Source organism: Mizuhopecten yessoensis, unplaced genomic scaffold (genome assembly GCF_002113885.1).
Source record: "Mizuhopecten yessoensis strain PY_sf001 unplaced genomic scaffold, ASM211388v2 scaffold855, whole genome shotgun sequence".
Taxonomy (NCBI): Eukaryota; Metazoa; Mollusca; class Bivalvia; order Pectinida; family Pectinidae; genus Mizuhopecten; species Mizuhopecten yessoensis.
In genome coordinates, this window is record NW_018403755.1 from 953,259 (window position 1) to 968,376 (window position 15,118).

The 15,118-nt window shown below is 33.4% G+C and overlaps 2 protein-coding genes across 2 annotated transcripts in view; both read right to left on the bottom strand.

Annotated features, from left to right (window-relative positions):
* Nucleotides 1–895: 895 nt before the first annotated feature.
* LOC110453356 lies at nt 896–8,701 on the bottom strand. Its single transcript, XM_021502275.1, has 9 exons — nt 8,648–8,701; nt 7,935–8,074; nt 6,852–7,000; nt 6,255–6,400; nt 4,928–5,058; nt 4,305–4,386; nt 3,559–3,709; nt 2,050–2,206; nt 896–1,588 (listed from the first exon to the last, which is right to left on the bottom strand). Exons 2-9 carry the CDS (start codon nt 8,038–8,040, stop codon nt 1,521–1,523), a joined length of 990 nt encoding a protein of 329 aa, XP_021357950.1. The 5' UTR covers nt 8,041–8,074; nt 8,648–8,701; the 3' UTR covers nt 896–1,520.
* Nucleotides 8,702–11,394: 2,693 nt separating this feature from the next.
* LOC110453594 (hyphal wall protein 1-like) overlaps nt 11,395–15,118 on the bottom strand; it is a 43,466-nt gene continuing 39,742 nt past the window's right edge. Inside the window, exons 8-10 of the mRNA XM_021502591.1 lie at nt 13,879–14,044; nt 13,397–13,514; nt 11,395–12,112 (exon numbers count right to left, since the gene is read on the bottom strand). Coding sequence (XP_021358266.1) covers nt 12,030–12,112; nt 13,397–13,514; nt 13,879–14,044 — 367 coding nt within the window. The 3' untranslated portion in view covers nt 11,395–12,029. The remainder of the gene's footprint in view (nt 12,113–13,396; nt 13,515–13,878; nt 14,045–15,118) is intronic.

Consider the following 15,118-nt stretch of genomic DNA (forward strand, 5'->3'; position numbering starts at 1 on the left):
CTTAAGGGTATACACTAAACCTTAAGGGTATACACTAAACCTTAAGGGTATACACTAAACCTTAAGATACTTATAATTTATGTAAGTGTTATCTCCATTTTTAAATTGGTTTAATTAGTATTTAACATGTAAGAATAACCAGGGAGATGTAAACATGCATTTTAGAATAACTTACAAAAATCTAGGTAAGAATTATCACTCATTGGACATTGTGTTGACTGGAACTCTTATCGAAAGGAGATTCAAAATGCAACATATACCATCAATGTAAGATTAAGTTCACCGATATTTTCACAAATATTAACAGGAGTATATGACATTTCCCCATAAAATCAAAACATTTTTAAATTGCCCGCCAGGTTTTAGCCTACCATAAACAGATGTCGGACTGTTCATATTGCAAACGCTTTAAGTCTGTTGTTAGGAGTCCGTCGGTCATGTGGTCAGCCTGTTTACAATTTTGTCGCTATTTCTCAGAAACTACTTCATGGATCATTATGAGATATATTAATATTAATGATCCCCTTTTATCTGTATTTGTGTTGCTCGAAGTTGAGATGGTAAGAAAAAGCAAAATAATCTTCAGGCTGCGGCCATCTTGGATTGTAATTGTCAAGATAGTTTTCTTCATCGCAGGAAAAACTGACGAAATCGTAAAGAAGTTTGGTCCCTATTTTTGCCTGCTTCAGATGCGGTCGATTTGTGTTAAAACTTTTACTGTTATGTATCATATAACAAAGTCCCTCAACGATCCTTGCTGATTAAAACAATGCAAGAATCACAACATCAAAGCGGCACCAAATAACAACGAAATACTTGAAACATCGGCATGATCTTCAATATGATGAAGTAGGTTGGTTAACAAGTAGATGTATAACAACGAAAATAAGACTGCTCAAAATCCAATTTAATAAAACTCAAGTAATGACATGCTTGTTTTCACGAGTCTAGTTGATTTACAATACTTTATATATTTGTACATGAAAGTCATACAAAACAGCTCAATCTCGATTAAAATGTTTTCACAATGGAAAATAATTCTAATGATTTAAAGTACAGCTTAAAAAATGTCAAGGGTGAAATAACCACTTGTGTGCAAACATAGCTGAATGTTGAAGACAACAAGAGAATACCGTAGTGACAACAAAAATAAAGTTCAAACTCAAAATCGATAAAACTAGTACAAAATTTGAACAAATGAAATATTGACATGGAGACCTTATGCAATAATTATTGCACCGATTGATGGATTTGCATTTTCTATACAAGTAAATAATTGATATCATAAATAACAACTTTAGTAGCTCAAAAGCTTGTTTTAAAGACAAAAACGCTGGTACGGAAAACCAAAACGATGATCACTGCATGGTAAATTTAACCAGTTTTACTGATGTTGTCACACCCATACACGTAAACCTCATGTTCATTTATTCTGAAGCAACTTTCGTGCTACACACGTTCAAGTAACCATGGCTTAATACATTCTGTACAGTTTTGGAGATACTGTTAAACACACATGTTCATGGTTGAAACGAGATATAAACAGCATACATGGCTAGCCACAGCACCAATGTTGAAACGGACATATCTGAAAGGAAAGAAAAGTGAAGTATGTATTAGCTAACGGAGGTTTACAAACTCATTATTAAGATCTGCCATGGTAATTTTTTTATTAACGTAATTATTGTCGCATTATTATATACAGTGTACGTTGATGTAACCACAATCACCGTTGTTCTAATAAAACCACCTATTGTGTATTGAGACTCTGATACTACTTTCCATTCTGTAATCGATCGATTACTAAGTTATGAAACTGATCTTAAAGCGTTTGACTACATTTCATGTAATATTTGATCAAATGTGTAATACTTTTTAATCTCAAGATTTGTAAACAAAATTTACTCAAAAACGTAGACAATCTTCCAGTTCATGAGATATTTAGAACTATATATAGTTGTGTTGCAAAAACAACAGAACAAATTGCATATCTCTTATGCCTTTTTGAATTATACGAATTAATAATGATGTGATATATTTTGTTTTTACCAGAAGCGGAATTTGAGATTTCCAGTGCTGGGTCTTTCACTGTAAAGGATGTAGCTACACGTTGCGATGATTCCACGGTCCCCGAGTTTGATATATTTTTGTTCGTTATATAGCCGTACGTATTACAGTCTGTTTCTATAGAGTCCTCTGGTTTTATCTGTAAAACATGTAGAACATGCCATTACATTAAACCTATCATTACTTCACGGTTTAAATAGATTTCAGATTATAATGGACGGTTTATCAGTATTAGCTGTCAAGTAGGTATTGTAACAGTTGAGCAAAATTCTTAAAAAAAATAGCCACGCTGTTTTAGGAATAATATTCGGCAAAACATTTAATAAATATTTTTATCTGACATCTTGTACATATTGTAGCGTATTGTATGTGTATCTGCCATTTGCAATGTAGGTTCAAATTGTTAACATTGTCAGGGTAAACATTGATATTTGGTTATGTGGAAGCTATATAGGAGATTGCGATTTCTATGACTAAATAAATATACGTTTTCTTCCAAAAATAGTATGTCAGAAATGTAATATCACTAATTTGGCCCAATCGTTTTAAAAGTTAAGTATGTAGATAAGGATATCGTTTGAAAATGAAATCATGTTTATTTATCTATTTGTGGTGGTGGTCGATGGGTGTGTGCATTTCTTTATCAAGTACAAGTCACTTAGATTAACATGAATTTCTATCTTTTTCAAATGATAGGGGTATTATTGTTTCTTTGCTGAATAACAGTTATATTTAGTTCAGGAGATGAATACTTCGATAGTTTAACGAGTACTTTATTTTCGCTGTAAAACCCCGATTTTCACCGGTAAAATGTAATAAAGTACCGTATCTGACACTGACTGATAAAGTACCGTACCTGACACTGACTGATAAAGTACCGTACCTGACTGATAAAGTACCATACCTGACACTGACTGATAAAGTACCATATCTGACACTGACTGATAAAGTACCATACCTGACACTGACTGATAAAGTACCGTACCTGACACTGACTGATAAAGTACCATACCTGACTGATAAAGTACCATACCTGACACTGACTGATAAAGTACCGTACCTGAAACCGACTGATATAGTACCGTACCTGACACTGACTGATAAAGTACCATACCTGACACTGACTGATAAACTACCGTACCTGACACTGACTGATAAAGCACCATACCTAACACTGACTGATAAAGTACATACCTGACACTGACTGATAAAGTACCATAGCTGACACTGACTGATAAAGTACCGTACCGGACACTGACTGATAAAGTCCCATACCTGACACTGACTGATAAAGTACCGTACCTGACACTGACTGATAAAGCACCATAACTGACACTGACTGATAAAGTACCATACCTACCACTGACTGATAAAGTACCATACCTGACGCTGACTGATAAAGTACCGTACCTGACACTGACTGATAAAGGACCATACCTGACACTGACTGATAAAGTACCATACCTAACACTGACTGATAAAGTACCATACCTGACACTGACTGGATGTGCACATATTGACATTGCACTGGATGTAGACTGTACTTGAATACACCAGGTGGAATCCTTGTAATGTCGCTTCAACTATTGACTGAGTTCCCTGCTGATGAAACCCTGCCAACAGTGTTTTGTCTCGAGTGCATCTACAAATCATTAGATTGTAATAACTGTCAATCATTTGCAGGAAAGATTTCCAATTAATGACTACGAAAATGACTTATTTTCAGAAAATTAAAGAAAGCTAATACATTGTATTTCTTAAATGGTGTACGCTGGACGAAATCGCTATCCATGTTTAGTTTCGTGTATTCAACGAAAAGTAAAGGTTTATGTATGTAATACTCTTTATGGTTTTATACATCAATCGATACACTAGACCTCCATGTTGTTCATAAAATCAAAGCTTCACTTAATTAATATGCATATGGTTAAAAAATGTATGTTTCACATTTGTACCCATAGTAATGTTAGAATATTGTAATTTAATTAAAGAATCCTGTTATTGTAATTTTAATGATGAAAAGGACTATTTAATCAATAGTGGAAAGATTAAATGGTTGTTGATTCGTATTACAAGTTAACAATCATTCACAGAGAAGTAAACGTTTTTCACGTTTTCCATTAAGGAAACTGTTTAAGAAACATTAGACCTACCCGTTTTCTATGCAAGGTAAATTAAAGAAACGCTAGACCTACCCGTTTTCTATGCAAGGTAACTTAAAGAAACGCTAGACCTACCCGTTTTCCATTAAGGTAACTTGTCGTTGAAATGTCTCATCACTGGCGGCATAACAGCTTTCAGGAAATAAGGTGTAATTTTCTGAAGATAAACAAGTATATCGATATTGTTGCGAATGGAAGAAGGAGCCGCCCTCTTCAGCTACCAATGTTAACATTGGTTCCTTAAGTTAAGGAAACTATTAATTGAAACCAATATACGTTCGTGAAGCAAGTACAAGGAGTTTTTGTTTCCGGAAAAATGCGTAAAATAACATATTTTCTAGAGTAATGAAAAATGTCTTTGGATTATAAATATTCCAGATTGTCGAGGTATGGATTAAAGAGATTATTTAAGAAGTCTAATGCGCTAACCAAAATGTCCGAAAACATTATTCAATCGGATTATTGTTATTTAGTGATTTTACCCTAAACAGAATACTTAGATATGAAATACAAGTTGCAAATAGGGTAAGAAAAACACCAACAGAATACAAAGTATCTAAAATACCATAATTCAAATGAAATTATTTTCTAGTCAATTTATAATGTCCTTTAAACGAAAAGTACCAAACACAGGCAAACCAGGCGTAGTTCTAATGATACAATCTACGGTACGTAATTAAACAGTGAATTCTTCTTACGTGGTCCGCTGATACGCAAAGTATATTGGCCACCGAGAATGATGTTTCGGATGGATCTAGTCTCATTCACCAAATCCATTATAAGTGTTGATGGCGTATTAGATTCAGACAGCATGACAGAACGACGTGACCTAAAAGAAAGAAAAGGAATTTCTTTATAATTTTTCATTTATGCTATTTGTAATATTCATTACACCACGAAAATAAATGATTAATTGCATATACAACTGTAGTGTCTTGATATTCAACCAACATCTAAAGTTTTATTTTATGATAGTCGATGATTTTATGATCGACTAGTCGATCCTTGAGTAGACAAATACATAGTATATATTGCTTTTGGAAAACAGATTATGTATGACTAGTAAAAAGGGCTTGGAAAAAGCGACATCAACAATCACACCCAGAGAAAGCGACATTGATATTTTAATATTTATTTTAATGATGATTTAGGGGGTTAACGGAACTGTTTGGCAGTGTATGTTAGAAAAGGTAAGAATTGTAAAAAACTGGAAGGATGTTTTATTGCTAAAATCAAAAGTTGGAAAACTATATTTAGTTGAAAATTTACTCGAGAAAAAGAATTTTAAAAAGAAGTACAGAAAATCAATGAAAATATCAGATTGTGTTAGTTGGTTATAAGTTTATCCAACTCGACTTACTTATTGTTTAAGAAGCATAAAGAAACGATATATCATTATAATTTGACAATTAACGAACGAGTTTATGGTTTCAATAGACATGCTAGCTAACTATCATTGATGGATGTGTTTCTTCTTTAAAACTTGTATTGTGTCAGGAAAGAAACACTAAGGTAATTACGCAAATTAACGCCAACAAATTACTCGCAGTGTAATTTAATTTGAAGCATGACGTTGCAAACACGTCATGGCAATATTCGTAAGTCTGGTACCAATATGAAAATATACGCTTTTATAGAGTTAAGTGCTCCAATCTGTGTAAGGTGTGGGTTTTTGTGTAGTGGTCGACGTATGTTGTATTTCCCTCCTCGTGATAGCAAGGGTCTGATGCCGACTTAAGAGTGCTATCTCACTGAAATACCATGCCGAAGTATTCCACCTGGTAATATTATAATGACTACGGGTTATCCAGTTGTTCCGATCTTCCTAAATGATAAAAAATTAGGGTATAACAACTACTATTTCCAAAGACTTTGATATGTCCCGTTCTTCGGACTGAACCCATTGCCATCCTCACCTAGGCTAACGTTCAACATTAAAACCAAACGTGAGGTCATGGAAGGCCAAAGAAAAGGATTGATAAAAAGCTGACAGGAAATATACAGATCAGATGAAAATATACTTACTGAGGAAATTCAATACTACGCTTCATGGGTACTGCACTCGGCGATCTATTCTCGGTATTACAATGTAGAACAAATGTCTGGATAGCTGACGTGTTACTGACGTGGACTGGATCATGGTCATACATATATAAATATATATCTTTGTTCTGAAACAAATTACAATATATATGTAAATACTGTATACCGCGAAACAAACTCAATTTGCACCCAGTCGAAATTTCGCCCTTTACATATAATTACTTTATATATTATGGTTTCACCTACACTAGCTGTAATGATAAATTCGCTCTCGTTACAGAGGGCGGAAAGGCGAAAAATGTAAGTGCGGCAGTATCTTTCCCGGTATACATATAAAGTACATGATTGGTATTCGCAAAAATACATGAAAGAAATGTACTAGAAAATCTTTTAGGAATATTCCTTAATGCACAATATAAGTAATGCAAATATAATATTATTGTCACGGGTAAATAATTTGATATGTCATTGAAATAACTTTTGCGTCATTATATTATGCGAAAAAAATATATGAGGCTGCTCACAAATGATATAATGGTACATTATCAATGATTCACATTACTATCCTTTCGGTCTTACCTTTTCACACCCACTCAGAGTACCATGATCGGTACCGGAAGTGAAATTGACCATGATAGACTGCCTTCCACATACACCTAGCCCATACCGGATTTTACCTACATTATTTCCGCTGAATTCCAGGTCTATCCGTCCATTCGACGCGCATACTTTCAAAATAAAATCAATAATCTTATAATTTTAGCATCACCGGACTATTTCTACCCGTATTAAAGAAACAACATTTGTTGAAGGTCCCGGAAGTCTGGTAAATCATGCAATACATACATGATTCAGCATATGCGTGTAACGAACGATGAAGTTATATTTCATAAATTTAATTAAGTGTAATTAAATCAACCAATTGTAGAACATGTTTGCTCTTGAAACAAATAAAATATAATCTGGACTAGTAAGCTGACTGCCTCTCTGGGGAGTGGTGTGATGGCTTTCTAATATCAGATAATTTATATCCGTCACCCCCACTCGCACACACGATCAACACCTGCACACAAACATTTAAGCTACTTGATAACTTTGTATGCATTGTACTTCATTAACTAAATTAATCTAGATATAAACACATCTAAGTATTTATAAGAAGGTAAACAGAGTGGACTATCAAAGTAAACACAAGATATATACAAATACATCAAAGTAAACACAAATTATATACAAATACAGCAAGGTAGGCTATGTGTATAATTCTGTATTCCTTTTTAAAGGTATGGTGATATTCTGGTTATCTTCACGTTATGGTCGTAGGGTGATGACGCAATTCACTTTGAACGTTTCTGGAGGCCACTCAGGTCATCTGCCCGTGGTATTGACAACGGCAGGATTCAAAACGTATTAATTCCATCAAACATAATCAAAGTACTGCCAGGTATTCAGAGGCACTGACGCGTACTGAAAGCCAATGAAAGGCTTCAGTTATATCAGAGCGATTAGTTGATTTGACGTCATTTCCCATAGTTGACATGACGTCATCTCCATCGTCAGTGTCGTCACATTTTAAAGAGTTAATAACTAGATTTTAAAGAGGAACGATACAGTTCACATTTTATGTTTTGAATTCGATATGGACATATCAATATAACTCACCATATGATAGGATGATACCACGGCCAGGTCCCCTTACCGTACACTCGTTGAATGGTAAGAGGATGAAAACCAGAAAGCACTTCAGCAAAACCGTTAATGAATCCATCCTCTTTCATAGGCAAAAATGCTGATTTCGATATCTAATGAAAGAGATATTGACATTAGTTAAGTGGTTTGAATTAAAAACGATTGCAATACAGATAAGTCTCCGGTTAGTAAATGTATTCATTCAGACAATTAAAGTGTTTATACGTTAAAAGAATAACGAAGACAAAACATTGTAAATGATTATTCCTCGTACAACATGAATATAAATGTTTGGGTTTTCTATACGTGCGTGTAAACGATGAATAATCGGGACTCGTTTATCTAGTCACTACTGATTCAGTTGTTCCTCTCTAAGAAAACCATTATACTATTTGTCCCATTCTAGCTACTATAAACGCAGTTGCCAGAACCAATTCGAGACACATTAGATAGTTTTCCTTTTACGAGATGGAAGCGTTATCTTTCTTAGTAATCCAGTCACAAGTCGGGGATCGCTAGTACTTTTAACGCTGTATACGATGACGTTGTAGTTATAATGTGTTATCTTTAATATTATTTTCTTTTTCTGTACATACTGGATATATACTCTTATAATATATATATATATATATAAAAGCGGAATTTGTATACATAATAAAAAATTAAAAATGTAAGAGCTACTTTACCTTTAGTGTGGGGGAATTGCTTACCAGTTCTGCAATACCCATCTACTGCTCAATACACAAGGTAAAATGTGTTAAATAAATACCATGTTTGCATAAACCATTGTTAGGCGATGTGGTTTTGCCCAAAACTAATAAACAATGATAGTGTAGCTATAAATATACGTATTGTGATAGATATGAATTGAGATAACATTTGTATTGTTATAATTCACATTGACCTACAGTGATTGTAAACGTAACAACTGTTCTATTAACTTCTTACAAGAGGGTATGTGAAACGTTGAAACAAAGATAACAAATAACAGGGTAAAAATTGACTACCAGTTACAAGGAGAACAAATTACTGAAGGACAATAAAGACCACCAGTTACAAAGATACATATTCACTGGTGGGAAATGACTACCAGTAAGGAAGTAAACAAATAACTGGAGGAAAACGAACCGTTAGTATCAAAAGTAAAAAAAGTACCTGGGTGAAAATTGACCACCAACTGTCTATCGGTAACAAAGGATAAGAAACAACTGAGGGAAAACTGACCAACAGAAACAAAGATAAGAAATATATATACCGATATCACAAATAATAAGGCCATAACCTACAAAGAGACATTCGAAATAAAATAATATGCAGTCTGTTAATTATATGTTGCTTGAGAGAATATAGAGATGATCAATTTACTTCCAATACAGTGTATGTAACCATCGACTTGTGTGTTTAAGACAGCCAGTAGTTTCGAAGCCAGATGTATTAAAGAGGTCATGAAATAGTGGATATATTTCCGGACTAATAACGATCTAGGTCCGGAAATACGCTATCTGTACGAAAGATTATGTATATTGTTCTGATTGACAAACTCCGCCTTATCAAATATATACAAATTATTTGATAACCAATAATAACCAATGATCTAATTATAGCGTAATGTCTATAAATACATAAATATAGAAAAAGAATATCTGATGAGCGGTTCTAATATAAATACAATATGATTTTTTTATTTCATCATGACCATACCGGTGCCTCTCCTTCTCATATCATCGGGTAACAGTCTGTTCGTGCATTTATTGCACATGCTTTCAATAATTACAAATTTGACAGGTATCACTTAACATGTCATGATATCCGGAGGTTGTAACAGCTCATAATGTGTGTTGATTATTTATGTACTGTTAGTTGTAACATTTATCTGTACTATCACTGAATAGAGGGAAACTGTGCCGTTTAAATCCATGTTCGCCTAGTATTAATTTCGCCATTTGAATGTAATAACTATATTTTGTATGTTGGGTACGAACTTTTGCTGTCATGAAAAAATCGCCCTCGAAAGTAAAACTGTGGCAAAAATGTCCCGGTATACAGTAGCTAAACATTGATCTAATTAACGTTATAACTAGGTGAACTTCTAACAGTAGAAGCATCAAATAATAAAAAAACAATTAAGTAAATATACGAACAAGGTTGGAACGAAAATCGATATATAATGGAAGCAGGAAAAGAGGAAACAACACATTATGAACACTCATAACACATCAACGTATGATGCAGTGTCCTGTCTCAGTTGTGTACGGCAGCCATCTTGTCTGTTGTTATACTTGCTAGTTATTACTTGTTTGTTTTACTAAGTGACCACAAAGTATTATATTTATGATAAATTGAACTCGACGACATGATATCTACTGTCTGGATTATGTCTGTAGTATAACTAAAAACATAATGCATTGTTTGTAAGGCTGATCCTTGGTGATTTGGGGTAGTGGCAACAAACCCACAAGGCACTCTAATGAACATAATAAGACTATCGACTTTCATATCACACAGAGAAATCGTATTTTTCTCTGCAAGATACTGATGGCGACCATAGACCTTGTCCGTAGTCCTTATCAACCTGCATCTTTAGCAATCCTGTGTTTGGTTATACTCTGTGATACCAAGGACGTGTTAAGAATAACATATTATTCATTTGGTTTACTTACGTATTATAAGTGGCGTTCTTTGGTATTACTTGAGATTTGATTGACCTACAGGTCTTCACATAAAACACCGCCCCTCAAAACAATCTGTTTTGTGTCTTTATTTTGTTATGTTTTTGTTTGTTTTTCAGTTTATAGAAGTATTTTCCGTTAATCAGTATGGTAGGGATGTATCTTACTTCTAAATTATGACATTTTTTAGGACATAGAAACAAAACTGTACTTTTGGGAAGATGCATCTTATCTTTATATAACTGCTGATATAGGATATAGACATCTACGGCCTAATCTGTGAAATCACTATGACATCCGTTAAATGACGCAATAGGTTATAATATTATTTTCTAATGCAAAAGGATGTCAAAAACAAGCAGCACATGTTTTGACGGAATGTCAAGATATTTTCGAAGTAAATACAACTTCACTAAGAACACAGTTACTGACTATATTCTTTTTACTTCACTTGCATTACTTGTTCATAAAAATCATGCAATGTATTGTTTTCTTTTCAAAATGATTCAGGAACTCTACAGCCATGCAGGAGAAGGGTAACATGTGTGGCTACGTATTGGGTAGTAGTACGCCAACCCTTCAAACAATTTTTCATCTGAGTTTTTCCAGATTACAAATATTTATTTTGCCAATAAAAAAATGACAACGATGAATGAACGGGGTATTTGTATATCCTAACGAATTTATCGTCTTCACCAAATTACACACACTTTGTCACAATAAAGAATATATTAACACAAAATACACAACAACAGTAAATTCTGTATCAATTCATCTACAGAAAAGTATTCATTTACAAAGCGTTCTCTCTTAGACTTTCATTTGAAATCACTACTACGTAACTTGATATGAATTTACTGTTTAAAAGAATTTGGCTCATTTGATCTTTATTTTGCCAATACAAAAATGACAACGATGAATGAACGGGGTATTTGTATATCCTAACAAATTTATCGTCTTCACCAAATTACACACACTTTGTCACAATAAAGAATATATTAACACAAAATACACAACAACAGTAAAAACATATTTATTCTGAATTCAGATATTCTGTATCAATTCATCTACAGAAAAGTATTCATTTACAAAGCGTTCTCTCTTAGACTTTCATTTGAAATCACTGCTACGTAACTTGATATGAATTTACTGTTTAAAAGAATTTGGCTCCTTTGATCTATGTACAGTTATCTGGTAATTCGTTTATTAATTGTTTTATTGATTGGACGAAAACACACAGCATTATAAGATCAAATAGAAAGATGAAAAACACCAAAAAACTATTACTTTATATTATATAACTTGCTAAATTTAGACGTTGTGCCTCGTTGTTCATTCACGGTTCTTCTAAAACACATTATATAAAGTGTGTTATGGGCACAGCAGAATAACCCAAAGTTCATCCCCGCATGCATTTGGTGTTCATAAACACAAGAACAGCAACAGCTAACCCAATGATGTAGTTCAGCTCAAATCCCAGTTCTGAAAAAAACATATATACATCATTAACAGGATTTAGAAATATTAATCTCAGCGGTAAAGTCTATCTTAAACGTACACTATGTTAGATATCTTATATATTGTGAAATTCGATATATTCGTGGGAACGACATTTCGTTGGTTTGTACATAAATTTGTTGATTACTAATGCCAATGAAATGTTTCCTTACCCCTTGCTAGTTAATTAATAATCATATTAATAGGCCCTACTGCATCACGTAATGGCTTATGATTATGGCAACTTTGATGCTTGGTATACTTGTACACCCACCTGGGCTTAGTACGATTGTGAGCTACTCTTTATACAAAGGTATTTTATTTGTACCATTTTAACAGCCCAGTTTCTCTACATCTATTGAAAATACATGGTGTAAGTAAACATGCAACGTGATATTGAATTAGATAAAGTAATATCATTGCATTCCACACTCTGTCTCTGATACTTAGGTCATAGTTGATTTTAGCTTAAATGCGTCATTCCTCATGAATCATATACCTATCATATATAACTAAAACCTTCATATTTCATCTGCATTAAATAAGATCCATAATCTACTTCTATTGTCTTTGTTGTAGGGAAACCCGATTCTCTGCTTCCCAAACTTTACCAAGAATGGACAAATACAAGGTTCAAAGATATTTTAATATACCGACGTTGACCAAAAACATGGAAGCATTCATTATCAGGAGAAGATGCTGAGGTCCACCTCCGTAAAGCGTTATTAAGGGATCATAACTCTTACTCATTGTTTAGGGAAGGACCCGAATAAGGGAGTTGTGAACGAGCACGACAGGTAAACAAGACGATATACTTCTTCGTTCTTTGATCATCTGTGTCAAATGTATCTAATCATCTCGTAAATCAAGAAATTATTCAGTAAAAAACCCGAAATGTAACAATTAAGTTACGTATAAGCCATGTTTACAATGATGAGTTATGTTTAGCAAGTCTTTGCATATTACCTAATAAGTCATCTGTATATGACAATATCATGCGTCCAAATGTTCCTCTAAACATGCTTCCAATTATAACTCGAACATAAATACAATGAATATAACATTTGTTTTCCTGATTTTTTACCATGGTTCCATAAGTTGATGTTTAAAGCGAGTATCCATGCATTCAAATTATATGAAAAATATATATTTTGTTGGTAAATAATGATGTCACAAGTTTCAGGGAATTAGTTTGTTAAAATAGACCTGCTTATATATCTACAAAACTGCCGGATGTATACTCTTTAATAGCTACTATTGTTTACTTACGCCCTACGCCACTGGTTAAGAGTGGATCTTTAATGGCCAATGACGTTGTTGCCATTTCCATGGTGACGTCATCTGACAGCCGATTGACCCTCTTTCGCTTAGTCATCCCTTTACAAGTCTGTTTGAAAAAAGTTACAAATTACATGTAATAAAGCGATATTTGATAAAAATACAGTACTGGTCAAACATGGTTATAATTGACTGACAAAAATTGACGAGAAATCAAATCATTAACCATTACTCTATTAAATCAAAATCAAACTAATCATCATTATATAAAGTCAATTATTTCAAGTGTTTTTAAAAATGTGTCAATAAGATCTGTTTTCACCTCACTGTATTACAAAACCAACTATTTGCATGGATAAACATTCATTGTTTAGCTCTCATTGTTCTGCCGACTCATACTTATTCAGCTTACCGCACAGAACCCTAATATTTTCAACAGGTAACAAATTTAGACTTGTGTAACTTTCACCTACCAGATCACATGCATGTCCTTTGTATCCCTCTGGACACACACGCACTGTGCACGTGATAGTTATTGATGTTGAAGACCCCACAAACCGGAATCCATACAGTGTATTCATTATGACATCTGAGCCGTTGGTCCACTTTTCACCAAAGAGTTCTTTGTCGTGTTTACAACTGCAGTGGTTAAAATATCATTAATAATTAATAACTGATAATTATCATATATAATTTATCATTGATTGTAAATGATAAACAATACATTATAAACAACGAAAACATATTTTGTATTTTATTCCAGGAATAAACATTAAAACTGGAGAGAAAAGTATACATATTGTGAAATCAAAGCTTATGGCGCCTATTTGTAATGTTAAATTTGCTGACAAAATATCCAGGTCTCGTGTTAATGTTACCATTATAATGTTTACCTCCAAAAGTCTAAACATTGAAGCCACATTAGTTTTAACACTAGCAACTGATATTAAATAATGCTAAACTTTCCATTCACTGAAATTATTATATGGTGACTAAATGAAGAATAACTGTGGAGCATTTTGTTATAACAAATCAATGCTTAGAGAATTATTACCTGTTGTAAACATAAATTAATCAAGTGAATAATTTTTACTGTATTTCATACATTTTCATATTCTGTTAATTTTATCAACATTATTTCGATGTTTTGGCTATTGAAAAGCTGACTAAGTGTTATCATAGATATATATTAAAATGTAGTGAAAATAATCTTAAGTGGTTTCCTGTCGAATATCAAACAACGATTAGCACCCTTTGACTTCGTGCTTTTCCATAACATATTCGGGATATTGTGTTTTCAGAAGTTCTCAAGATAAGTATCATTAAATAGGTAATGAGTGGCTATAACTACTTTGATCAGGTCACCCTCACTTAACTATAATGGGACAGTATTTGCGGTTTAGAAATAATTTTGCTGAAGATCATCTACATGAACATATTATTGTATTATTAGTATCATTAAGTAGGAGGACCTCTTCAATGAAATACTTCAATATATCTAATTTCCATTGTATTTGCATTTTACAGTTGACATTGGCAGGGTAAAATTGACTGTCTGAAAGTCATGATGGATAAATGCATGAAGCAGGTTAATTTGACCGGGGCTGTTTCAACAAGGGAGTGGTTAATCCATTTGTCTTACCAGTACACTGACTAGTTATCACAGGTTAATCTGTTCAGTCCGACGTCTTTTCTACTTTAGTAGGATACTAG

What these genes read in the sequence shown, in the direction of transcription:
- LOC110453356 (XM_021502275.1), bottom strand. Translation starts at nt 8,040, where the DNA reads ATGGATTCATTAACGGTTTTGCTGAAGTGCTTTCTGGTTTTCATCCTC. An exon ending in CGTAGTATTGAATTTCCTCA is followed by an intron (nt 5,059 to 6,254) that starts GTAAGTATATTT and finishes TCTTTCTTTTAG; the next exon opens with GTCACGTCGTTCTGTCATGC. An exon ending in GCACATCCAGTCAGTGTCAG is followed by an intron (nt 2,207 to 3,558) that starts GTATGGTACTTT and finishes CATGTTTTACAG; the next exon opens with ATAAAACCAGAGGACTCTAT.